The 26,560-nt window shown below is 42.4% G+C and overlaps 2 protein-coding genes across 3 annotated transcripts in view; one reads left to right on the top strand and one right to left on the bottom strand.

Moving 5' to 3' along the window:
• Window positions 1–1,195, top strand: part of itga3a (integrin, alpha 3a) — a 104,691-nt gene extending 103,496 nt beyond the window's left edge. The window contains exon 27 of the mRNA XM_063190157.1: window positions 1–1,195. This exon is cut by the window's left edge and continues 387 nt beyond it. The gene's annotated coding sequence lies outside the window, so the exon portion shown is untranslated.
• Window positions 1,196–6,459: 5,264 nt separating this feature from the next.
• LOC134463185 (Schwann cell myelin protein-like) lies at window positions 6,460–25,320 on the bottom strand. Of its 2 annotated transcripts, XM_063216425.1 has the most exons (12): window positions 25,232–25,320; window positions 24,943–25,045; window positions 22,947–23,318; window positions 22,031–22,324; window positions 19,761–20,018; window positions 13,663–13,914; window positions 11,560–11,689; window positions 11,110–11,148; window positions 10,648–10,750; window positions 10,233–10,271; window positions 8,025–8,063; window positions 6,460–6,867 (listed from the first exon to the last, which is right to left on the bottom strand). In XM_063216425.1, exons 2-12 carry the CDS (start codon window positions 24,989–24,991, stop codon window positions 6,817–6,819), a joined length of 1,626 nt encoding a protein of 541 aa, XP_063072495.1. In that variant the 5' UTR covers window positions 24,992–25,045; window positions 25,232–25,320; the 3' UTR covers window positions 6,460–6,816. The 2 variants fall into 2 exon arrangements, with proteins under 2 accessions (XP_063072495.1, XP_063072487.1); XM_063216417.1 differs by lacking the exon at window positions 6,460–6,867 and having other exon boundaries at window positions 7,925–8,063.
• Window positions 25,321–26,560: the final 1,240 nt, after the last annotated feature.

Raw genomic sequence — 26,560 nt, 5'->3', positions numbered from 1 at the left:
TAGCAGGTGCGTTGGAGATGACCCATAGGTCATTTATCAGACATAAAACTATAAAGCTCCTGCACACTGACCATTTTGCTTTTACTTACTTAGGTGCCGTTTCCACGTAGCTGGATATTTTTATATGTGGATATTTTTTTCTCCTGCTTGTATTGGTTTTGCATTGGTTTTGGCCTTCCGTTTCCACGTAGCAGATATTTAAAAATCCAGGTGCAGGAGAAAAAAATAGCAGGAGAAAAAAATATCCTGTTTAGGGGTCTGAAACGCATTTGTTACAATGGAGGATTTTTTTTATCCACATGTTGCGTTTCCACGTAGCAGGAGAAAAAAATACCCTGCTAAAAAAATATCCTGCTACGTGGAAACAGCACCTTACTCACAACATTTCGGTCTTAGGCCTTTTACCTGACAAAGGACTAACACAGAAACGTTGTGAATAAGGGAAAAGCAAATTGGTCTGTGTGTTTGAGTTTTATCTTTTTTCTCACATACCGTACTGTAGCCTTGTGTTTTGATTTGATTTAAAAAAGGCAGACTCAACTTTAGGTGGCCCGGCCACTGTGTTGGCCAATCACATTTGGAGACGCTTCCTTCCTCCTCACTCTGGTGGCCTGTAGTTAAACGTGTGCATTAATACTGTTTTAAAGGGGCTCTATGTAGGATTAAAAATTCAATTAATCACTGTTCCGAGTCAGCCAATGCTTATTTGAGTCATTAGTAAGTGAACAATGATTCTCACGACCACTTTGACAGTCTGTCCGCTGGTCATGGGAAACACTTTTCATACGAAAAATGGCTTTACATACCGTATTCAGATTTGTATCAACTGCTGGCATTCTGTGATGAAAAACATTCTCACAGCGAGCTTATTTAAACAGCATTTTTTCATGATGGTGTAGATTTTGAGACAGGCATGCCACGGGCACCGCCCAAACTACGTAATCCTACCTTGTGCCCCTTTAAAAACATGGGATATTTGCTATTGAGATCCAGTCTCAATGGTAGAAATGTCCCATGCCAAGCCAAATAAATTTGATACTTTTTTTTTTAGACGTCTGTTTGTATTTGTATATTGTGACTTGTCATTTTGTTGTGTGGGTGTGTTTGTTAGGCTCTTCTTGTACAACATGCAGTACCTCTATGTACATTTTGTGTGTGAAAATTCGGTAACACTTTACTTGACGCTGGTGTCATAAGCATGTCATTAAATTGTCATAATAGTGTCATGGCACAGTTATGCATGTGTCATAAACATTATGTCCATGTCATAAACATTTATTACTTTTGGCCTTAAGTGGCATTCGGTTATGGCAAGGTTGTCTTTGCCATAACCGAATGTCACTTAAGGCCAACAGTCATAAAATGTTTTTGACATGGACATAATGTTTATGACTTATCTATGACTGTGTCATGATACTATTATGACACTGTAATGACATGCTTACGACAATGGCGTTAAGTAAAGTGTTACCGGAAATTCTCTGTGGCATTGAGAGTTTGTGTCATATGATTTTTTATTACTGTGTGCAATGGACCACAAAGTGCACGCCTCTGCACTGAGCATTGGTAATTACAGAAGGTGTAAGTAATATAGAAGCCAGTCTTATTGCTTTGTCTTCGTCTATCTTATTTAGACCTACGGTGTACTTTTTATGTCTTTTGTACAGAACTCCAGGACCAAACGTTTTTTGTTTTTTTTTCTTACTGATTGGATGATCAGTACGCTATGATCAATCCATTGATTTATTTCCTTTTGTTCACCTGCTGGATGAGTATGCATTGAATACATTTATAACATGAGAAAGATATATAAATGTGTGCTATATGATTGATGGTAAACCAATGAAAAGAATGCACCCTTCCTTCTTCTGTTTTTCCCAATCAAGTCTTGAGAAAGCGATGATGAATGTATTGAGATACCTTTGTTTTTTAAATGATAATGGTATTGTTATAGGATGATTGATGAGCTGTTTGTATCTGTGCCAAACAGGACCACTACATATCAGTTCAGATCAGCAGTTTTTTCTTCTCCCCCCAACACAATCACTGAGTCACACTTTGTCTGCCAGTGGAACGTCAGCTTTTTTCCCCCTCCCTAATGAATGGGATTGCTTTGTGATGAAGGTGTTCTTCAGTTCAGCCACCTGTGCATTATGGATGAGAAGGGGAAAAGCAATTCAATACCCGTGGTAATCACGTTTCTGATCGATCCTCTTTAATTTTTCAGTACCACTGAAGACTTGTGAATTGAACAGATTCTGCTTACAAAGAAAGAAAAAAAAACAATGTACCACTAATGCCTGAGTGCATTGCATATCATTTGCATTGGTGATTCTATTTCTCTCCTTTTTAAATAGTCTCCAATGCTCATGGCAGATGTAAAGACCTATATTGCAAGTCCTTCATATCCAAAGCCTCATTACCATGGCATTAATATTTATAGGCGTGATTGTGTGAGAGAGATTATTGTTGTTTGATATTACTTTGGTATTCAAAACCTTCCTTGTGTCATTATTAGACGTTGCAGAACAAAGCCAGCCATAATAATTGCACAGCCAAGAATGGACATTCCTCGTTAGCATCCAGCTATTTGGTATGCACTAGACGTATCTGTGTGTTATTGTACATACATAGAATTAGTAGCCTGTAGGAGGAGGAGGCATCCTGTCATGTGTACTGTACATATTTGCCCACCTTGGAAAGCGTGTATGTATTTAATATTGATGATAATGTGTTGTATAAAAAAAACCTAGATTTTGTTTTCCTTTTTACACCATGCCTTCTAAATTAAAGAGTTTTTAAATCGAAAAAAGAATGGTAGTATGTCATACTTGAAAAAACAAAATCCAAAATCTCCCAGTAGCCCCTTAATGCACGCTGTACCTCCTGTGTGTAATAGACATTGAAAGTTAACTACTATAGTACTACACTACTATGACAGTACATGGGGCCTTTAGTAATACATTACGACTTGGTCATTGCCATTCTGGTAACAGATACTTTATAATGCAGTGTCTTAGGGGGTTAAGAAACACAGGTCCCATCTGGTACCAAAATCTCCCATTAAGAAAGAGCTTATTTGTAAAACGGTGTGTCCACCATTTTTGACTTTTGCATTTTATTATTGAAAATGAAATGACTGTTCAGAGGTCCTATGTGTGAATTCTTGTCATTCAAATATTTTGAGAACATACATGAAATGCATTTCGCAATGCAATGGAATGTCCAATACAAAAATGTTAATTTCCCAACATTCTACAAAATGGAGATACTGCAGATCCAGCACTGCAGGGAACATCTCCAAATCAGGGGGTGTGTTTCTCGAAAGTGTAGTTGCTAACTACGTTAGTTACTTTGTTGTTTTCGATGCAATTTCCCATTGGCAATTACCCATGTTGCTAACTGGCTAACAACGACAGTATGCTCTCGATAAACGCACCCCAGATAGACCTGTCACACACCATCTGATCTAGCCTGGGAGCTCCACTACTGCCTTCAGTTCTACACAATCATTCCGATCTGAAAGACAGTTGTGATTAGGTCTGGTGGTGGTAACCAGGCAACATCTGATCCCCCATTCAAACAGTCCTTCAGCTAAGCAGATTAATTACATGTATTAGATGAATTAAGGGTTAATGAGTGAAAATCACCTCTGTTAAACTCACAGAGGGGATTACACATGACTGATTAGACGTGAGACTGGGGATGTTACCCCTGACCACTGATGACGAGACCACAGGGGAGACAGTTAGCTCTGGTATGTTGGAGTGCCTGCCTGCCCGTCCCCCAATGGAAAATGGAGTCACCAAATACTGGATTTTTCATTTTTAGTCTCTCACATGGGAACGACTCTAACTACAGTAACCCTTTTTTTCCTCTGCTCGTTCTTGTTAGATCTGAGGAAATGCTGTAGTTCAAAAGCAAGAGATACCACACATAATAACCTGCACCGTGATCATTTGGTATTTGATCATGATACAAGATACAGCTCAATAGGTGCAGTTTTGGGGGGGGGGGGCAAAGTGGCGATTCTAGGGTAAGTTGGGGCCCCAGGCAAAAAATAAAAATAATGAAAATTCCCAACAAAATAATGAAAATTAGCAACAAATCACCACTACTGCAATTTAATGACTTAGCTTATCCGCCATTTATAGGCTTGGGGGCCCCAAGCGACTGCCCGCCTACTAGCCTGGTGACAAGATGCACCTCTGGGGGGGCACACACACACACGAAAGAATGCGTCTGTCGTCCCCGGTCCCCAGGAAAGCTCTTCTGCCGTGGCCAGTAGAAACACGAGTCCCTGGGACAACATACTGTAGGCCTACATGCGAAATAGCAATAATGTAGCCTATACTACAAGCAAAGACAGGCATGTTGCACTAACTTTAAATTATTCTTGTAGCTACTGTAAGCACCTAGTTTCACAAGGTGTATAATATCATGTAACTTACAGTACAGTAAGTACAATTGTACGTTTTATTACCCATGACTGTAGCCTACCATAGACAAAGGGTAGCCTAATGGCAAAGATTAGGGGTTGGGTGGGCGTACCATAATCTGCCTTTTTCACATGAGGTCGGACACCTTCGATTCAGTGCCTTTGAAGCAGATATAAGATAATCATGATAATGCACATAACTTTAATGTCTATTTGCACTGGAATTTGTTTAAACAGTATAGTAAGTTGCATCCAGTGGCACAGACAGACACAAATAAAAAAAAAATATACACAAGCCTCTGGTAGTCGGTTATACTGGTTTAATTTCAAAACGGAACTTGTGTGATGTCATTGCTAATTGATTGGTCTTGGCGAAGACTCCACAGAAAGTTAGTTGTCAGAGGTGGAGCCAACAGGTGCCTTTGTATATGATCAGACTGACCACATGCCTTAATATATGACTGGACAGTGTTAACAACCAATCAGATAGTAAGTAATAAAGTAAGTGAGTTTAATTTATAAAGCACAATTAAAAGCAGCAAGAACTGGCCAAAGTGATGTAGGCTACAATGTCAAACTGAAAGACTAGAATTATGCAATAATATAAATAAGTTAAAAGCAAGACATGGTCAAACAGCAAGAGTAGAATGCATAAGATATAGACAACTAGCTGTGAGGATGTGTGCTGACATGTAAAATATTCATGTACTGTATGTATGATTCCCTAGGCACAGAAGCAGTTGAGTTACTGGTTGGTCAGACTGAATTGAACATAAAATACTGCATGCACTGTCACAGATAGTATGTGTGTAAGAGCCAAATAGTGACCTGTAATATTGCAGAAAATAGAGTCTCAAAATCTCTCTCTTAAAAAACCCCGCAAAACTGAACATTTGGACCGGACTAAATATTGTGCAATGTTTTAGAGGCTGCATCATTGTAACACCTTAACTTACACAATGGTGTCAAAGCAGCAAACGGAGCACTGGAAGGGTCAAAATATCGTCTATATTTTTAGATCCCACAGTTGTAGTATTTCCCCACTGCAGTTTTGGTTCCTCTCACTGGAACAGTATTACCAGAGAGAGTAGAGAGAGAGAGAGGTTCCATTGGCCCATTGTTTCCGGGTTCTATTATTGCAAGGGGGGGGTGGGGGGCGGGGATCCCCCTTTAGGCAGACCTAGGCAGACCTAAGGACTGTTCTATTCATTGCTAGGAGTATTATGACACGCCCCTTCAGGCAGACCGGAACCTGGTCATGTTAGGTGCCCATAGCAACCTATTACATTGGCATATCTCTATATACTTAAAGAATCCCTGGTATTACAGCTGAGCTAATGCATTTGCACCAGTGGGTAGTTCACACATACGGTCAAAGCGGTCTGCATCCTAAGCCAGCCTGTTTGCTATTCACTACCATTCCTTTGCTTCCCGCAAGTCTGACTTAATCAATAATGTATGTGCACAGTAAGTTATGTGCTAGTTATCAGTGCGCACCCCTTTATCGCACCGGGAAATTTTTATCATACCATATGAGAGTTGTTGGTTGGGGATTACGTAAATTCAACGTTCCTGTCAATCGTGTTCAGAAGGAGTCCCTTGGTCCATTCATGTTTAATGATAAGGCTGCGCTCTCCACAGTATGGGACCAGCGTCGTTATATATGTATAGCCTACACACGTTCTCGCTTGTCCACATTATTTTACTCACCATGTGGGGAACCCCCTAAGAGGCATTGGTGGTAATAGGTTTACTGTATTTACAGCGCTAGGCTATAATTGTAATCATTTCCATTCCGTACACGTGAGATGGAAAGGAGGGGATTTTGATGGTTTCTACTGTATGCCCATGGGGATACCAACCACACAGGGCTGGGCTGGGGGAGAAATAGGGCATGCCGTGTGTGTGTGTGTGTGTGTGTGTGTGTGTGTGTGTGTGTGTGTGTGTGTGTGTGTGTGTGTGTGTGTGTGTGTGTGTGTGTGTGTGTGTGTGTGTGTGTGTGTGTGTGTGTGTGTGTGAGGGTGTCCACCAAAGGTAAAAATTTTGGTCATTTTAGATAAACGGTTGGGAACTACATGCGTACGATAGGCCGCATATAACATTTCATTCATATAAACGGTTGGGAACCACATGCGTACGGTACGATAGGCCGCATATAACATTTCATTTATGTGGCAGTGTTTCAAAATGGAAATTGGAGGATGGTGGATGTGGCTGGTGATGGCGTTACACTAAGCTAAGCTTGCAGTGTGGCACCCCTGCCAGGAGCTGCATGAAGCTGGGGGACTGCCCGGCGGGGATCCCCTGCTGCCTCCCCCCTCCTCCAGCTCTCTGGTTCTCCTCGGCCGGGCGGGCCGGGCCGCGCTGCCTCCTGGGCTCTAGTAATTGGCGTAAATGTCATCAGGAGCTTCTGCATCATCACAGCCGTACTGTAACACAGGAACAGCAGAGAGAGAACACCGTCAGTGTTGCCAGATGGGTCTGATCAAATCCCGCCCAAAAGGTTCTCAAAAACCGCCAAAATGCGCTAAATTCCACCCAATTTCAACAAATTGCATTGATTTCTATGGACAAAAAAATGCAGAAAAAAACGCCAAATGGCCAATTTTTCCCGTTTTTACCCGCAGACGACCATCCCAAGTAGTCCAATGGGGCGGGTAACCGCCCAATATGGCAACACTGAACACAGTCAGTGCCGCGCCAAGCTCCACGCTGACACCATTCTCCATCTTACTCTACGCTGCACGCTCGCTCGCTCAGTCAGTCAGTTGGAAACAGTCTGTTTAAACGTGTTATCTTTTCACTCTCTATCCGTCTCGCTCCAGCCCCCCTGGCCCATACATACATTAAATATGTGCATACAGTAGATAGATAGATAGATAGATAGATAGATAGATAGATAGATAGATAGATAGATAGATAGATAGATAGATAGATAGATAGATAGATAGATAGATAGATAGATATGTTATATCTCAAAGGAAATAAAGGTCTGAAGCTCTTGATCTCTCTTTGTTAAAGGTGCATTGTGAAAATTTTTAGTTGTAATTTCCAGAATTCATGCTACCCATTCATACTTACCACCACCATCAAATTCTCAGTATTCATTGTGACTGGGAAAATTGCACTTTTCGTACATGAAAAGGGGGATGTTCTACATGGTCCGCCATTTTGAATTTCCAGAAATAGACATTTTTAGCTGCTGTACTTCACTGTACTTGGGCCATACTAGACAATAATAGTTTATTACTTTGTGAACTTCTATGAAAAGATCAAATTTGGCAATAGGCAGCCCAATTACAATGAGCAGCATAGTTGCTGTACCTTTTGACCCTTTCCTGCACAGTGTACCTTTAACCCTGACTTCAAAGTACCAACATAAATACACACATCAGTGAGTGCATGTAAATACCAACATAAATAAATACACACATCGGCATAGACGGCTACACAGATATAAAACTACCCTATGTACTGTAGCCGATACATTTTATTTTTCAATTATGACAAATAGCCCAACGAAGTGCGCTGTGTGTGCCTGTATCTGAAACAAAGACAGCCATGGGAGTTGGAGCCGGGTACTCACTGATGTGTTGGCGTAGATATCGTCTCCCTCTCCCTCCACCTGGGAAACAACAACAACAACAACAACAACAACATGGAGGTCTGCATGATAATAAGGTTATGTATGAGCGAGCGCACACTGCAGCGGTTAAGTATGTTTTCCAGTTAATCAGGTGAGACAGCGTGGGGCAAAAAGGCATGTTCATTGGCGGCGCCCAGCCCACCACCTAATTTCATACTTTGCACAAACATAATAGTTTCCAAAGATAATAGAGGCCAGGACGATTTGAGCGAAGCAGATCAACATACAGTACAGACACACAACCAGGGCCACTGGCAGCTTTGACCGGGCCCGGACCTGGGACAAAGTAATCTGAAAGCCAGTCAATAGTGCACATACAATACAATGTAATGGGGACCCAATATTGCCCCCCCCTTCTCCTGGGCCTAGGGCAGCTGACCCATTTGTCCCCCACTCAGCAGCCCCCCCCCCCCCCCCCCCCCCCCTCACAACAACACAGGGGTGCATTTCTTAAAAGAAAAGTTGTTAGCCTGTTAGCAACTTCGGTAGTTGCCAATGGGAAAACGCATTGAAAACAACAAAGTAGCTAATGTAGTAAGCAACTTCGGTTTCGAGAAATGCACTCCAGCACTCTGAGTGCAGGCTAATTTCTTCTCTGCCTTTCACACTTTCATCTCACCCCACCCACCCTACCCTACCCAGCCCACAACACAACACACACTGTACAGTGTAGACTTGCTATTACCACAGTGTAGACGTGTTATTATTAGTGTGCATCTGCACTGAGCGTCAAATGAATAATCTGGGCCACCATCTTTAGCAAGTTAATGTTCGGGGAAATTGAAGTGACTGTGTTGTCACTGATACCTCATCTGCAAATGAAATATACATATATGCACATGTGCATACTGCATACACACAGGCAGGCATATAAGCCAACACGCGCACACAGGATACAAACACACACACGCACACAGGCAAACACGCACACATGCACACGCACACGTAAACACACACAAACACACATGCACGCATGCACGCTGCACATACACACACACACGCACACATACAGACAGACAGACAGACAGACAGACAGACAGACAGACAGACAGACACACACACACACACACACACACACACACACACACACACACACACACACACACACACACACACACACACACACACACACACACCATAGGGTATTCATTAAGTTCTGAGTTCAGACGTTCCTGTGTTGTGTCTCTTGAGCTCTTGCAGACGTCCCTGTTGCTATATCTCTTGAGTCCTTAGCTCTACCCTTCTGTTGTCTGATATGTTCCCCTTACATTTGCTGAAAACTGAGCCAATATCACACACTAGTGTTATCTTGTCCTTTCATGTGGCTTTTCGTCTCTGTGAGAGCTGATATGAAAATAAACAGTGCGCTTCAGTGACCTAAAAAGCACAGACAAATAGCCTGGCCAACTCTGGCCAGAGAGAGAGTGAGAGAGAGAGAGAGAAACACAGAGAGAGAGAGAGAGAGAGAGAGAGAGAGAGAGAGAGAGAGAGAGAGAGAGAGAGAGAGAGAGAGAGAGAGAGAGAGAGAGAGAGAGAGAGAGAGAGAGAGAGAGACTCGTCCCAGCCCATCTGTGGAGCGAGGGAGCACAGCACAGCACACACACGCTTGCTGTCAGCAGAAGTGTATTCATGGCCGGCGTTACAGGTCATTGTTCACCACCATGCTAAAAACTGCCAGACAGCTGCAGGCCAGGCCCTTGCAGACTTGCTACCGTAGGGGCCGCGCACCGCACATCTTGTCAGAGAGCACAAATTGGAAGCAAGCAGAAAGGTTCAGCATCGAAGACTTGGAATAGGAAAAGTAATAGGACTAGGAATAATATCAGGAATAGGATAGGAAAAGTAATAGGAGAGGGAATCAATAGTAATAGTTCATAGTAATATGATTATTAGGAATAGGAATACTGCAGAACATTGGTCTCCAAATAATGGCCCGTGGGCCAGATCCGGCCCCGGCATGAAAAACATTTGGCCCGCCATGAGTTTGTAACACATAAAAACATAAGTGTATGCTATTTGTGACGATACATTTGTGCGATTTGTTTGGCCTCATTTGTGTTACATAATTTGGCCCTTGGGGAAAATAATTGGAGACCACTGCTACAGAAAGAGGAATATTATGGTAATTGGAATTGTACAGTAATATACCTGTGTCACGTCGTCATTGCCGTACACATCTTGATCTTTCTGTTGGAAGCAAGCATAAAGGTTCAGCATCGAAGAATTGGAATAGGAAAAGTAATAGGACTAGGAATAATATCAGGAATAGGATAGGAAAAGTAATAGGAGAGGTAATATCAACAGTAATATCTAATAGTAATATGATTATTATGAATAGGAAAAGCAATAGGACTTGGAGTAGGAATAGCATTAGTGATAGGGAATAATAGTAGGAATAGCTGAATAGCTATAATAGTAGTGATATATATAGCAGTAGGAATAGCTGAAGAAACAGAATAAGAATAAGAATAAGAATATGAATAGGAATAGGAATAGGAATAGGAATGTTAACCATAGGACTAGTAATAGGTTTAGTAGGAATTGGAATTGCACAGTAATATACCTGTGTCATGGCGTCATTGCCGTACACATCTTGATCTTTCTGTTGGTGAAGATTGAGATCTTCCTCTTTCGCTTCGGAATGTGTTTTTCCACCTGGATGCTTCCTAGAGTGGTGAGATTAAAAGATGGTGGTGATGATGATGATGACGATGATGATGATGATGATGATGATGGCGATGATGATGATGGTGATGGTGATGTTGATGTTATTTTTTTATTATTGCCACTGTTATAATTAATAGTAGTAGTAGTACAGTAGTAGTAGTAGTAGTAGTAGTACAGTTGCAGTAGTACTAGTAGTAGTACAGTAGTAGTAGTAGTAAATGTTGTAATGGTACAGGGACTGTGAAACTATGAGAAAAATTGTTGAGCGATGAGGCCAAGCCAAGGGAGCAGTAGCTGTCGTGTCTACGCCTGTAGATTATGCGTTCAACCTGAAACACACTGCAATTGTACATCTTACCTCTCATAATAGACAGGATTTCCCATTTCCTTATTTTGCCTGCGGGTGAGAACAGTACAGGTAATTGTTATTATTGTTATTTTCTGTGTGTGTGTGTGTGTGTGTGTGTGTGTGTGTGTGTGTGTGTGTGTGTGTGTGTGTGTGTGTGTGTGTGTGTGTGTGTGTGTGTGTGTGTGTGTGTGTGTGTGTGTGTGTGTGTGTGTGTGTGTGTGTGTGTGCGCGCACGCGCGCGCGTGTGTGCATGACTCTACATGTGTGTGTGTGTGTGTGTGTGTGTGTGTGTGTGTGTGTGTGTGTGTGTGTGTGTGTGTGTGTGTGTGTGTGGGAGAGAGAGAGAGAAAGAGAGAGAGAGAGAGAGAGAGAGAGAGAGAGAGAGAGAGAGAGAGAGTTCGCACATGGGTATGTGCTTGTTTGTGTACATCGTTATGTGCAGAAAATAACAACACTCACTGATGCTGCTGCTGCTGCTGCTGCTGCTGTTTCCTGGAGCGCTTCCTCAGTCCAATAACGGTGAGAGTTATAATAGCCATCAGCACCAGAAGTCCAGCCACACCCACTGATATATACACGGACTGCAGGTCTGTGCGAGAGAGAGAGAGAGAGAGAGAGAGAGAGAGAGAGAGAGAGAGAGAGAGAGAGAGAGAGAGAGAGAGACGTAATGTTCAGTTACCCATTTTGATGTTATTTGTAAGCTTTGGCAAAACTGACATGAACAGGCATGCCAATAAAGCATATTTGAATTGAATTGAATTGAGAGAGAGTGAGTGAGTGAGTGAGTGAGTGAGTGAGTGAGTGAGTGAGTGAGTGAGTGAGTGAGTGAGTGAGTGAGTGAGTGAGTGAGAGAGAGAGAGAGAGAGAGAGAGAGAGAGAGAGAGAGAGAGAGAGAGAGAGAGAGAGAGAGAGAGAGAGAGGGGCATTTGCCATTTGAACAGCTTCACTTCATAAGGCCATGCAATTTCATGCCATTTTCATACTCTGAATCATCATTTTCATGAATTTGATTTTAATGGCACTGTAGCATCAGGGCAATTTGAGATGAGTTAATATTGTCTGATTTTTGCCATACCAAATTGAAACAACAAAACAGGCGCAATCAGAACACAAGTTGTTTTGATTTTTGTAAAGATACATGGCATTTTGGAGAAGCGCTCTTCACTTCCACGGTATACGGTAGTCTCGAAAGTCAACTGTGCTTAACCGAGCAGAGAATATGTTTTTGCCTTCGAGTAAAAGTACTGTAGGAGAAATTTCACTCACTCTTTAGAGAGAGCTGACCTTTGCAGCTTGACACCTCTTCACATTACATTACACTTATCTGCTGGCCTTATACAGGCCGACTTACAGCACAGCACAGTTGTCTAGTGCGAGTACGGGGTACACTCCCCCTGGAGCAGTGTGGGGTTCCCGGCCGGGGGTTAGACACCTTGCTCAAGGGCAACTCAGCATTCCCGCCCATTTCCCCCCCACTGTTACACGATTCAGACATGACATGTGACCTTTCCATCCCAATCCAAACTCCCTAACCGTGTATTACTGTAAGCCACCACAGCCCCTTTTTCAGAGGAGACTGAAAAATATTAACCTGGCACTTGCCAAATGAATGTGGTTCAGTCCGCCTTGCTCCAGAGAATCTGAGACACACAGACCTGACAAGAGCCAGGTTAGGAGAAATAACTTGGCAAGCCAGATACTGTAATTACATGATATGCAGAGTCTGGGGGCCACACCATATGCAGTGTTGTGGAACCAGTTATTGGCCAAGTTTACATGGCACATTTAATTCAGAATGAACTCTATTTATTTCTGAATAAAGCTTAATTCCGCTTTGAAAATGTCATGTAAACACTTCTCAATTCGGAATTAAATGATGGATCAAAGTAAACTCGACTGAACAATTTAATTCTGAATTATCAATTTGGAATTAAAACCCTCATGTAAACATAGCCATTGACGTTCAAACTCCGCCAAACAACTTGCTACACAGATTCAAAAACAAAACGAAAAACTTGCTACACCCATAGAGCATTGTGATAGGAGGACATAGAGGCCTTATGTAACGGAGGCCAACTAGCAGAGTGTGGCGTGGAACGTTAGTATACCTCCCTCCAGAACCGCCGAACCGATGTAGTTGACGAGGTGGCAGGTTCATGTCCCGAAGGGGACGAACTGTGCAGGAATGGGATGGGATGGGAGTGAGGTTTAGGGGAGAGAGTGTAATGGAGGCCAACTAGCAGAGTGTATAGCGTGGAATGTTAGTAAACCTCCCTCCCGAAGCCTCAATACAGTGCGGTAGCATTGGGCTATCGGACCGGCCCTTTAGCTCTGCGTGCTCGCACTGTGACTCCCATTGCCGAACCGATGTGGTTGACGAGGTGGCAGGTTCGCGCCCCGAGGGGGACGAACTGTGCAGGAACACCTCCGTCACACTTGATTCCGTATGTCCTATGGTGAAACCCTAAATCAACCCATCAGTAAAAAAACAATTTTCTGCCAGTAGATTTCATCTTTTCTCTCTGTTCTGGAAAATACAAACTGTATAAACACAAAGCCTACCGTTTTTGACATGGAGCATTTTCAACGTCTCGCCATGTTTGTTTTTGGCAAGGCATCCAACCTCGCGGACGCCGGCGGGCAGGAGATCAATGGCCATGGTGACAGCGCCGCTCTGTATCCTAGGCGACTCTTTATTGTCGTGCTCCCAGACCCACTTCACAGTGGAGGGTGGATTGGACACGACCGTGCAGTTACACCGAGTGCCTGAGGAGCTAGCGCTGCAGAGGGACTCCTCCGACACCTTTGGAGGATCTAGAGAGAGAGAGAGAGAGAGAGAGAGAGAGAGAGAGAGAGACAGAGAGAGAGAGAGAGAGACAGACAGACAGAGAGAGAGAGACAGAGAGAGAGAGAGAGAGAGAGAGAGAGAGAGAGAGAGAGACAGACAGACAGACAGACAGACAGAGAGAGAGAGAGAGAGAGAGAGAGAAGAAGAAGAAAAAGAAGAGGAGCAGGAGGATGAGGAGGGAGGGAGGGGGAAAGAGAGAGAGGCTGACACTAGCAAAGTAAAAGGTGATGATACATATCTCAACTATTTATGTGCACTGTTACTTGAAGATGCTGTTTTGTTTCTTATCATCTCTGTTAGATGATGCCAATATATTGCTGTACTCACTTAAAAAATTAAAGAATGGAATGATTCTTATCAGTAAAAAAGGAAATCATCAACAGGGTACTTCATCGCCTATCAGATTATTTAGGAGGCGTTCATGTTGTTTCCTAGCAACCTTGCTCAAGGTGTTGACCATCATCACCATAAAAAGGTATGGCCAGATTTATTTGTGACCATACGGACAACGTTTTTCTCTAGCTGATCTGTGGGTGTTACACTATGGAGATTATACAGCATTAGCATATTGAAATACCACAAGATTATACAATTCACCCATGTTCTGTCGGTCTTCATACCATCTGTACATAGCTCTTAGTGTAACCTCTCAATGCCTGAGTATCTGATTACCATAGGGTAACACAGGACTATTTGGAGGGCGGGTCTGGGGGCCCTCCCCCAGAATTTTTATTTTATTTTTTTGGATGCAATTTCCTGCATTCTAATCAATTTTAGGGGGAGGAATGACAAATGGCAACTGACTCCTTCAGACTTTCTATACAAGCGCTGGCTGCCATTAATTGTGTTAAAATATGTAATCTTTTCCATATATGCACTATAGTACAGTGTTGAGAAGGATACAGTTGAGAGTAGGCAGCGCTTAGTTGTCATTGGGGGCATTAGTCCATTTCATTTTTTTAATAGTAAGGGGGGCGTTGGCGGGCTTATTATGAGGTCAAGGGGGCATTGGGAGATTTAGGATGAGGTCCAGGGGGCGTTTGTGCAAAAAAGGCTGAGAAGCACTGCCCTAAAGCTTTGTCTCTGATGAAGATGTAGGTGCTTTGAAAGAACCCCAAGCTTTTCTAGAAGCTTCCTCTGACAATCTTTATGGGCCTTCCTCCACAGCGGCAAACTGAAGAATCCCCAAAGGGACGATCAAAGTTCAAGAGAGTTCTTGTGCACAAGCCCTCAGTAATGCAGGTGCAGGTGTGAGGCAGTAGAAGGTGAATCAATGAACAAAATTCAAAAGACACCGCACACTGCTTACTTTTCTTTACTTTATTTTTCGGATAGTTTCTTTACTTTATTTTTCGGAGCGAACTATCCAAAAGATAAAGTAAAGAAAAGTAAGCAGTGTACGGTGTCTTTTGAATTTTGTTCATTGAATCCCCACAGGGACCTTTCGATTTCCAGTGTGAACCCCTAATGCTGTGTCCAGACCAAGGGCGACCTACGATGCCTGCAGGGGCGGTTCTAGTCAACTTGGTGCCCTAGGCGAGGGCCCCCTTTCCTTTTTATGCATTTAGAAATTCGCATCTATAGTGTCGTACATCTAATTCAACACATCCACTCTAATACCTACATACTGTATACTGAGTGCCCATAAGTAGTCATGGTCAATGTAAAGTTTATAGCTTCATTTCGCTCGACTTTCTTATTTTGTGGGACTTTTGGATGTTACTGGTGCCCCCAGACATTTGGCGCCCTGGGCAACCGCCTTGTTTGCCTATGCCTATCGATGGCCCTGACTGCCTGGTAGCAGAGGTAGTTGAAGAAGTTTTGTTATGAATTTGCTTTATTCGCTCTGGATGTGACATTGACACACATGTTTGATTCAGCTAATCACAGAATGGTTCTGGCTTGACAGCCTGGGACATTCAGAGATATGAATATTCCAATTGGTTTTCGCCGAACCATATCGCTCATTACCACAATATTAGCTTGACTTTAATCATAGAAATTTGCTCTGGTCGCTCAGTTCACTTCGCCCCTGGTGAATTCGTTCTGGTTGCCCAGTTCGCTTACCCTCCATATAGAAATGATGATTTCCGTCCCTCAGTTAGCGTAGGTCGCATGTGAACAAGGCATAAGGATTCTCTGAGGAACTGAAACTTTTACATATGTTAGGTTCTTTAGAGACCCTTTGGGTTATTCGAGGAACTCTTGGAATCTTTGAGGAATCTTGTAATTGTTTTTGTTTACCTCGTTTGTTTGTTTGTTTGGTTGGGTTTTTTTACGATGTATGCTGGGAGTAATGATTTTGTCTGTGTGTTGGAGCAGTGGAGCACCAATTGATGAAAGCCAGACAATGTGCATAGCCTTCAGCCAGCACCAGGGCTGGACTGAACATCTGGCATACCGGGCATTTCCCGGCGGGCCCTGCACCCTCAAGGGCCCCTATTTTCAGAAATGTAAAAGTTTTTTAAAAAACATTTCTGAAAATATTGGCCCACAAGGGTGCGGGGCGCACCGGTGAGTCAGTTCTGCGCCGCTAATCATGAGGGGGCCCCTTTAAGCCAAAAGTGCCCGGGCCCTATTTCTCCCCCAGTCCAGCCTTCAGCCAGCACTGTACAAAACAACAAATGCTGCTGTACTCAGCACTAGCCACTATAGTAGGGGCATCCCTCTCAACCTTTAAAAAGCTTGCGGACAGTGACTCCAAAATGAACTCTACTCATCAAAAACATTCTTCCTCTTAACTTTGTTATGTCTGTGTACTCCACAGTACTTGTAGGCCTACTCAAACATTTGAAGATGTTCATTTCCTCTTTTGTAAGTCCTTTGAGGTAATGAAAAAAGGAGGCGTACACAAGACTTGTGTGAAAAATGTATATTGTAGTCAAAAACGTTTTCAGACCTAGTCCATTCTCAATGTGTCGTACAATATACATTTTTCACACAAGTCTTGCGTGCGCCTCCTTTTACCTCAAGTGTTGACTACTTTTTGGGAGTGGACACACACACCAAGTAATACACGGGTCTAAAGTGTAGGCGCAGACACCGACCTTGTTGGTTTTTCTCTTTTGCAAGTTACACTGCTTATAACATAACGGCTGTACACAGGAAGGCTAGAGGATGGCCTCCTTTCACACCGTTTCACTCTGGCCTCTTGAGCATGACAGCTGCAATTCCTGTTTGCTATTCAGCAACTGTCCACAGATACCAGCAGGTTTCAATTCATAATTTACTGTTTTGACTCATTCTGGTTACATGACACACATCCAAACTAATGACAGTGAAATTCCAATGACCATTGGGTTTTGACTTTCACTTCCCCTATTCAGATTTGGCTGGGGGGATAATTTAACAACACAGCTAGAAATGTATTATTCACACACCAGCTTAGAGTGGGTTCATCATGTTGATCACACCACATGCAACACCTTTCAGAGCAGTCCACTCCCTCTTGAACTGTTGACCACAGCTGTGGTGTTAAGCGCTAAATGCAGCACATACATGTACATGTATGAGGTGTAAATTTGCAGTGTTGCATACGGTAAATAAGACATCTCTAAGAACATTTGTTCAACCCTGCTCTGAACTGATGAGCAGAACGTCAAGATCCACCATTAGGGGTGATTGTAGTCTCCCAATCTGACGAACTGCTTTTGCTCAGTCAGCCTTCTCTTTCAGGGCAACCAAAACATGGAATAGTCTACCCAGTAACCTAAAAAGTATTACTGATTATCAGGCCTTCTCAAGGGGTGTGAAAAAATGGATATTAGCCATTAGCCAACCAGTCTTGTCAACATTAAATATCATGTGTTTTTTAAAATATATATGACTCACACTGTATGCCATTTTAATGTGTGTGTGTGTGTGTGTGTGTGTGTGTGTGTGTGTGTGTGTGTGTGTGTGTGTGTGTGTGTGTGTGTGTGTGTGTGTGTGTGTGTGTGTGTGTGTGTGTGTGTGTGTGTGTGTGTGTGTGTGTGTGTGTGTGTGTGTGTGTGTAAAACAAATATTTTAATATTTGTTTTACCTGTCCAGGGACTGCATGTGGAAATTAGCTATATAGCTATAATCTGGCACAAGCCATCTTTTTAGTTCTGTAATCAATGTGTATTGTATTGTGCATGGTCCCTGTTGAACTAAACTAAATAAACTAAACTAAATAATCCTGAGGTGCTGAAGTAGCAAACAAGATGGCTATGTCTTCATCTGTTACCTACGGCTCTCTGTACTGTCATAGCAATGTTGTTATGATATTGAGGATTTTTCGGCAAATATTAAATAGGCCCGCCGGCAACCCCATCTGCATTAAGAGGCTACGAATCTCTACTGCTATTGCAACAAGCAACTACACTCATGTAACTAATGCATCATCCTTTACATTAGTGTCCAGCGTGGCTGTGTAGTTGCACACAGTAACCATCATCCTTTTTATTTCAGTACTCAAGGCTTTACTTCTTTAAGCCCTTAGCGCAGCACCTATGTTATAACCTTAATGTCACCAAAATTGTAATGTCTATGTCTTAATCTGTTACTTAAGGCTCTCTGCACCGTCATAGCAATGTTGTTATGATGTAGTTGTATTTTCAGCAAATAGTGAATAGGCCCGCCGGCGACCCCATCTGCAGTAAGAGGCTACGTAATAAATAAATTAATAATCTATACTACTGGAAGAAACAGCTACACTGAGCTGAGGCGACTGTCATCCTTCACAATACTCACTTGTTTTTACCATATTTCTACACTTCAGTACCCATTATTTCCTGATGTCCTCAAAGCTATTGTACTCTTGCCTCTCTACCAAAAGCAGCCGCATTACCGGGCAAATACACAGGCCGCGACGCGATTGAAGCGACAGAGAATCGTTTCTGTGCAGCAGCAAGCGACACGAGCGATTGAAGCGACAAGAGTATGTCTGTTACAAGCAGAATGCAAGCATTCAAACATTCCCATTGGCTGTGGTCACTGACCTCTATACAGTCATTGGCTGTCGCGGTCTGTTGCTGAACCGCATCATAGCTCATCAGCATAACATAGCCAGGAGTTCAACTACAAACTGTCGCTCTCTGCGTGTGAATCGCCTCTAGTCTCCAGAATCGCTTTTGTCGCGCGACTCATTACAAAGTCAATTACTTCCGTCGCTCACCTAGCTCTTGTCGCGGTCTGTGTATTTGCCCGGTTATGCTTACTATCTATCACCCTTCACATCGCCAGAGGAGGAAGAAGTACTGAAGTTGTGTACTTAAGTAAAAAAAGTGAAAGTAAAAGTTGTACACCAAAAATGTACTTAAGTAAAAGTCCTATGTGCTAACTTTTAAATGTACTTTTTGAGTACAAAAGTACAAGTAGGTCTACTCACGCAATGGCTGTCTTTCTCCATGTCTGCCTATTTGATCCAATAGGAAAAAGTTTCTGCAATGGTTTTCGGTTGTATCTGAACATGACTATGAAGTCCTGTTAATGTTTTTAACGTATCTTTTCTGTCTGGGTGTCAGTTTGGAAGAGGGGCTTGGTCCCACCTCCCTGCCCGCAGCTGAGGCTACTCAAATATCCACGAAACACAACAGGAAAACCTAGGATAAATGTAACTAGTAACAAAGTCTTCTTCTAGAATTGTAAGGAGTAGAAAGTACAACAAGTAATTGTCAAAAAATGTAATTGAGTAAAAGTAAAAGTCTGCATTTTTATTTTTACTCAAGTAAGTACCAATTCCAGAAAAAAAACTATTTCAGTACAGTAACGAAGTACTTGTCTTTTTTCACCATGTACAGTGCTTGCAGACTGTTGTACATTACCCATCATCCTATGCGGTGGTACTCACACTCCACGTTAATGCTCATTGCCCTGGAGGTGGCCTCCCCCTCGCTGTTGACAGCCACACAGCTGATGGTGCGCATGCCCCTGGTGACCTTGGGCAGGGTGAGGGCAGCTCCTTGCGTAGGAGGCAGACTCCCACTCTGGTTTCCCCAGCGGTAGCTGGAGATGGCAGGGTTCCCTACAGCGGAGCAGCTCAGCGTTACGGAGCTGTTCTCAAGCACCGCCGGCTCCCAGGGGTCAATCGTGACATTTATTGGAGCGTCTGCGAATAGAGAAAAAAGCGAGTTAGAGAATAGTTACAGACTAGTTACATACTCGATGCCTAGGGCACAAAAACATTCTTGTGTTTACTGTAAAAGAAAGAGCCTTCTTACTTACTTGGAAATACTTGGATGATGTTTGCATTTTTATTTTAAAAGATGTCATAATTTTACTGGGGCACGGGACAGACCAGATAATATCTCTTTTAGGGGGTGTCAAGTGTTGTCTCACTTTGCAAAGCATGCCCTCACTTTATTAAGTCATGCCTTTTGCAAAGTGCTTGCCTTTCGTCAAATGCACTCTCATTTTAATGACACATCTATCATTTTTCCCTTGACCCCGTAGAGGCTTCTTATTATTTAGTAAAAGACTGACAGGTCGCACATATTTTTAGTGCATGTTTTTGAAAATAACATTCGTGATGAGCTTTATGATCATATTTCATGGTGAGTGCAATTTGGGAGAGAAAGAAGAAAGACAATATCTTCTTCTGTCCAACCATCTTGCCTATTCACTATCAAGCTCTGTGCAGTGCATTTTAATGCAAAAATTAGTATATTAGCCCATCACAATTTTTCAGGTAGGATGCCAGGCTAGACTTAATCAGTGTCAATTTTGCCGTTAGCAAATCAACGTCGTGAGTTTTTTTTCCCCAATCCGAACGAGCCCCCTGTGATCCTTGCATCTCGCCTCTTGCATGTTTATAATGGCCCTGTGGGTGGCCGATGAGCAGGGCAGGCGGCCTACCACAGAGCGAGCGTGCCCATCTTCGAGCAGAGCAGATCGAGCAATGAAAAGCACCACCAGCGTATTAATATTATGAATCCCTGACCCTACAGGTTTTCCTTGGTCCTTCAGTAAAGGGATTTACCTGAAGCGCACTTCTGTGTGTTTTGTTAAACCTCCGCCTGCAACCATTTTGGCTGCTTAATCCTCTTATGTAAGCCATAATTAGCTCTCAGAGAGGAGCACACAGGCGCCCAAAGCCACCCAACTCTCTCTGCTACAAGTATACACGCTCATAGGAGGAATTAGAGCGAGGGGTTCGCCGGGGTGGTTGACCCTGACTCCCAAAGAAATGGCAAATTGAGCTGTCAGGAGAAAAAAACATAAATATTTTGTGCACATCTTGAACTAAACTATCCTGGCCACCCAACTCATTGCTACAAGTACGTGCTCATGGGAGGGATTACTGGGAGGTGTTCATGGGGGTGGTTGACCACCATTTACCCCCCAAAAGGGTAAAAGATCCTTATTAGAGGAAAACATCAATATATTGTGTACTGTCTGAACTGAACTGTCCTGTCCTGCTGAAGAGTTGAGCAACGTTAGTAATTTGGGTTGGCTTGGACTGAATACAGACTTTGATACCAGAATAGAGGTGTCAAATATGGTGCCATATTTGTCCTCCAACGATGGTGAGTTAATTGAGTAAATGATCAACCTTATGGTAAGTACTCATGATCAGGAAGTCTACAACACCCAAGGCTCCCACTTCTTTTCATTAATGTGACGTTTCGGACAGCATGCCCTTCATCCGATGTTGGTTTACTTTACCTCGTCCAGCACCCAATGGTACTGAGGTGGATGTGTGTGTTTCCTTAGCTCAACATACTTGTTATGACCAGACAGGCTCATCATGGAACCCAAGGTTGACACCTCTTTTGATAAATAAACATACTGTATGGCAGGGCCAGCACTAGGCATAGGCAGACCAGGCGGTCGCCTAGGGCACCAAATGTCTTGGGGGCGCCAAGTCCCACAGAATTTGAACATTAAGTGAAATAAAGCATTAAGCTTCATATTGACAATCATTATGAATGTGCACTCAGTACATATCGAGGTAGTAGATCAGCTGTGCTCGATCAGATATGCCACTATGTTTACACCAATTTCTAAACACCAGTTTACGTCAATTTCTAATTCCACCAAAAGCAAAGAGGGGTGCTCGTCTAGGGGGCCATATTGACTAGAACCGGCCCTGCTGTATTGCGTATTGTGGGAGTAACTCACGGCGAACTCTGAGGACATGGGAGGAGCTGACTGTCTTCCCGCCGTGATGCTGAGCAGAGCAGGTGATTGGCTGCTGGTTCTGGTTGGCGGCGGCGACAAAGGTCAGACTGGAGGTCAGCTTGTGTTGTCCATCGCTCAGCTCCTCTGATTGGCTGGTGACGGTGCCATCGATGTTCCAGGTGAAAGTGGGAGGGTGAGGGGGGCAGGAATGAGACACGGAGCAGGAAGCAGTCATGCTGTCTCCCGATCTCACTTCCTGTTCCACTCCAGACAGTGATGGACGGTCAGCTTCATCTAGGCAAAAAAGAAAAACATAAACATAAACAGAGAGCCTTACTCACGAGCAGTTATTTCACCGGTATTACTGTCTGTATTGATCATTTAAAATTAGAGATGCACCAGATCCTGATTTTTAGGATCCTGCCGGATACCGGATCCACTGCTTAAGATCCTGCCGGATCCGGAACCAGATACCGGATCCTACGAAAGGGTTGAAACACATAGCCTACTCGTACACGTGGGCCCTTTTTATTACGCTGGCTCAAACTATTTTTTAGACTCATTGGCTTACTGCCACACTGCTTGCAACGGCCGCTTCCAAAAGAGCTTTCACTCCATGCAGCGATTGGGGTTGTGAAAGACTGACTGAAAAGCCTAGGCTACATAAAAGCTTGAGAGGTACCTGATCCTGATTTTTAGGATTCTGTCGGATACCGGATCGACTGCTTAAGATCCTGCCGGATCCGGACCCTGTGAAAAAACCCTATTATCCTGCCGGATCCGGATCCAGATCTTGGATCCGATGCATCTCTTTTTAAAATTGCATTGGTGCAGTAATGTGAGACATCAAAAGCATCAAAACTACATGAAAATGGCAAAAGTTGCAATATGTGTTGCAGTCCCTCACGCCACCTACCTTTGACTGAAAGGACCACTTTATAATTTATAAAGGAGTATTTATGTTCTCCCATCTCAATTCTAAACCAGTATGATCCTCCGTCCCCGTCTGTAATGCCAGTCATCTTAAGTGAGCAATTCTTTTCATTTAACTTCCCGACCAATGAGACTCGAGAATAGTAACGGTTGACCACTCTTGAGGCGTCGTGGTCATACACTCTGACAGCGTCTGTGGATGTGTCTCCATTGAACCAGATTCCAAGCCATTCTGTAATGCCTGATACCGGGTAATTGTAAGTGCAGGGCAATACAACACAGGAGGTTTTCAGTGCCGTTACAGATGCAGGACTTTTGGCCCACCAGTCATCGGTGCCTTCCACTGATCTATAGGCTGGACACGGAAAAGGATTATAAGGTGGAGAGGTGAAAAGCAGACTACTACAGTTGTATAACAAATCATCGATGTCCAGCAGAAACACTCATAACTCCACTTTTTACTTAAAAATTACATATTCAAAAAAACTGTTGTCAAAATTATTAAATATTGCATCATTAAAGTATAGGCCATTTATATTGGTATTTAAAGTCACAAGTCACAATAATTATCACCCTTAACTATGGAATTTCTGAGATTAAACCACCCTATTTTAAATGATTAATTCAACTCATATACTCATGGAAACTGACCAATATTTGTCTATCAATCAATATTTCAATACATATCATTATTTATTTTAAATAAATGAATACACAAAGAAAGAATTATATACAGAAAGAAAGAATTACATAAAGAAAGAAAGAAAGAAAGAAAGAATCACAGTGATTTGTAAAAGGTGACATTACATAGTTTCTACCAGACAGTGATGAAACTCATACAAAGTCATGCCTTATTTCAAGTTTTAACACTAAGGAATCGGTTATGTTTTAGGCAGGAAAGCTGTTACCACCATACTGTACACTTGGTCAGTCACGAAAGACAATTGCAAAAAAATTGGCACTGCTGCTCACATAGGAAAGAGACATCTATTCTTTGGGAAACATGCAAATATAGAGATGTGTGATTCTATTAAGATTAACTCTTCACTCAGTGCTTGTAGCATTACGTTTTCAAAGCAGACTTTATTAGGCCTATAGTGAATTTTCCGGCTTGTAAATTATTTGACAGAAACATGGTCATGCTGATTTTTCACATTTACACACTGGTTCTTATCAGGGCTCTAAATGTTCATCAAAATTCATAACTTTTGTCATCACCAGCCAAAATGGCTTGTACATACTAATATTTGCCAAAACAATGTTAATGAGTCAAAGTGGCTTGTTAGTTGGTCTATTCTACCAGCCAAACAGAAACTTCACCAGCATTTGACCGGTTGGCTGATGTTAATGTAACCCCTTAAGACACAGCATTATAAATTAGCTGTTAACAGAATGGCAATGTGCAAGTCGTAACGTATTACTAAAGGCCCCGTGCACTGTCCTAGTAGTGTAGTACTATAGTTAACTTTCAATGTCTATTACAGCGGGCCACGGGAGGTACGCCGTGCATTAAGGGGTGAGAGTCCTGGTCGTTATTAAGCGAAGTGAAAATGAATTAGTCCAGTACCTTAGATAAGATTAGATTAGATTAGATTAGATTAGATTAGATTAGATTAGATAACTTTATTAGTACCCAAAGGTAGATTTGGTTTGCAGATAAGTGATCTCCACACATACAAGACAAAGCATCTTAAACATTTAGGACACACATATACAAGCATTCCACACTGGACATTTGGTCAATACCAAAAAGTTGTGCATCCTATTGAAGGGACATGGAGTCACATAGTGGCAAAGATAGTATTTTATTTGCCAGATTATCATAGACTTGCAAACGCCGAAGGTGTTGCGTCACTAGGAGGGCGCAGCCTGGCTAGTATCTTATAGGGCCTTTATACATAAAATTATATATATATATATATATATATATGAAAATAGAAATATGGTAAAAGAATAAAAACATGATAAAAGAAAAATACCTTGGAAGCAGATGAGATGGATGATGAGATTCAACATTGTGCACTTCATTCCCCAATAGCACCCCAACAAAACTCACTACGCTGGAGATGTATACAGTATCTCCTAATGTGCAAGACACATCGGAACACATCATTTTTAAGTAGTTATGCTTCAGTAATTGTAATTGTACATTCATCAATCAATCCATTTCAAAACATTGCCTGTATACAGCAATAATTACTGAAGTGAAATTGCATTTAGGCCTAATTCTATTAATGAAGCATTAATTTACAAGCAACATCTACTTACAACACTTGAATGATTTCTTTTGTTGCACTTCTCAGAAAACTGAACTGAAAGCACAAGGTTTCCTGGCCGAAGTTGTCTGCCAGTCTGTCTATACTTAGAGTGCAACTGGCATAAAGTGCATCCTCTTAACAATCACCCAAATTCTTCACAATGATGGCACGACGCACGTGACTATAATGGTCTACGTAATGGGTTCATGCCAGCCAATTGGACAACAAAGGCCTAAACATGTATTGTGTATTGTAACATAGAAATTCACTCAGACTTGGTTTATCTCACACATTTGTGCCATAGTAGCAACTAGACGTTCTACTCACCTTTGGTTTAACGCTGGCTTCTCAAAGGACAACCTCATGGAAAGGAAAGCGTTGAGCAAACCAATTATATGTCATATCAAAGTACCAAAGAGCAAATTTTACGATAGTTGGCTGACATTCCTCCGTACTACATATATACTAGTATCAGTAGCAGCACCACCATCAGCACCATGTGTGGTTTCGAAAATAACACTAGACCATTTCCTGTCAATGCAGCGTGCCCTTAACAATGCTAAACATACACATGAAAGTGTTAGTAAGAGCAGGTGAAAACTAAGAAGCCTCCGAGGGAGGGGAAGCCAGCAGCACCTTTCAACCATCAAATGGCAGAGCCTTGACAGAAATGTAACACCTCCATGGCACCCCAGTGCTTTCTCTAGATTCTAGAAGAACCATAATGCGTGAATTCTCACACGAGTAGCTTAATTATTTTCTCATTATTTCCACAACTGTATACTACGCTCACAGAAAAGGAAGTAATACTGTGTATCCTTTTTGTAGAACATTTTTTGTATACCAAATGTACAACAATTGTTGCCCCAGCTGATACAAGTTGTTGGGTTCATTTTGGTGGTGGCCTTCTCTGAAAGTCAACTGCATCACTCCACCACTGTCTATTCTTTTTGTCAGCTTACCTTTTGTATGTTTACTTTCTCTTTTTTCTTACCTTCTTATATAGTTTTTGCACTGTTAGAGATGGTGGTAAAATAAATACCTGTTCATTTTTTCACCCCTCATTTTTGTGTTCACTAATTTCTCCCGGGCATGAGGCCACACTACAACAATCAGCCAAGACGTAGTTTCTTTCAACAGACTGCAAAAGCGGAGAGCGACCGTTAGCCGATTAATGTCTCACTTAAATATTGCCTATAAGGACTATTAATGAATTTAAAATTTCTACCTTGTGTCCCTTTAACTATTTATCAATTCCTGCTGCAATATCTGGCGCAATGTATCAATCCATCCAAGCGAGGTTGTATTCTATAGGACTTAAACTGATGCTCTGTAGAAA

Source organism: Engraulis encrasicolus, chromosome 2, assembly GCF_034702125.1.
Source record: "Engraulis encrasicolus isolate BLACKSEA-1 chromosome 2, IST_EnEncr_1.0, whole genome shotgun sequence".
In the NCBI taxonomy this organism is placed as follows: domain Eukaryota; kingdom Metazoa; phylum Chordata; class Actinopteri; order Clupeiformes; family Engraulidae; genus Engraulis; species Engraulis encrasicolus.
This window is presented reverse-complemented; position numbering and strand designations above follow the sequence as displayed.

Excerpts from the sequence above, each read along its gene's own strand:
- LOC134463185 (XM_063216417.1), bottom strand. The coding sequence starts at position 24,991 with ATGAAGTGCACAATGTTGAATCTCATCATCCATCTCATCTGCTTCCAA. Across the intron at positions 23,319-24,942 it reads CCATCTCATCTGCTTCCAAG|CCTATAGATCAGTGGAAGGC; the intron begins GTATTTTTCTTT and ends TTCCGTGTCCAG. Across the intron at positions 8,064-10,232 it reads GCAATGACGACGTGACACAG|GTGGAGGGAGAGGGAGACGA; the intron begins GTATATTACTGT and ends GTTGTTTCCCAG.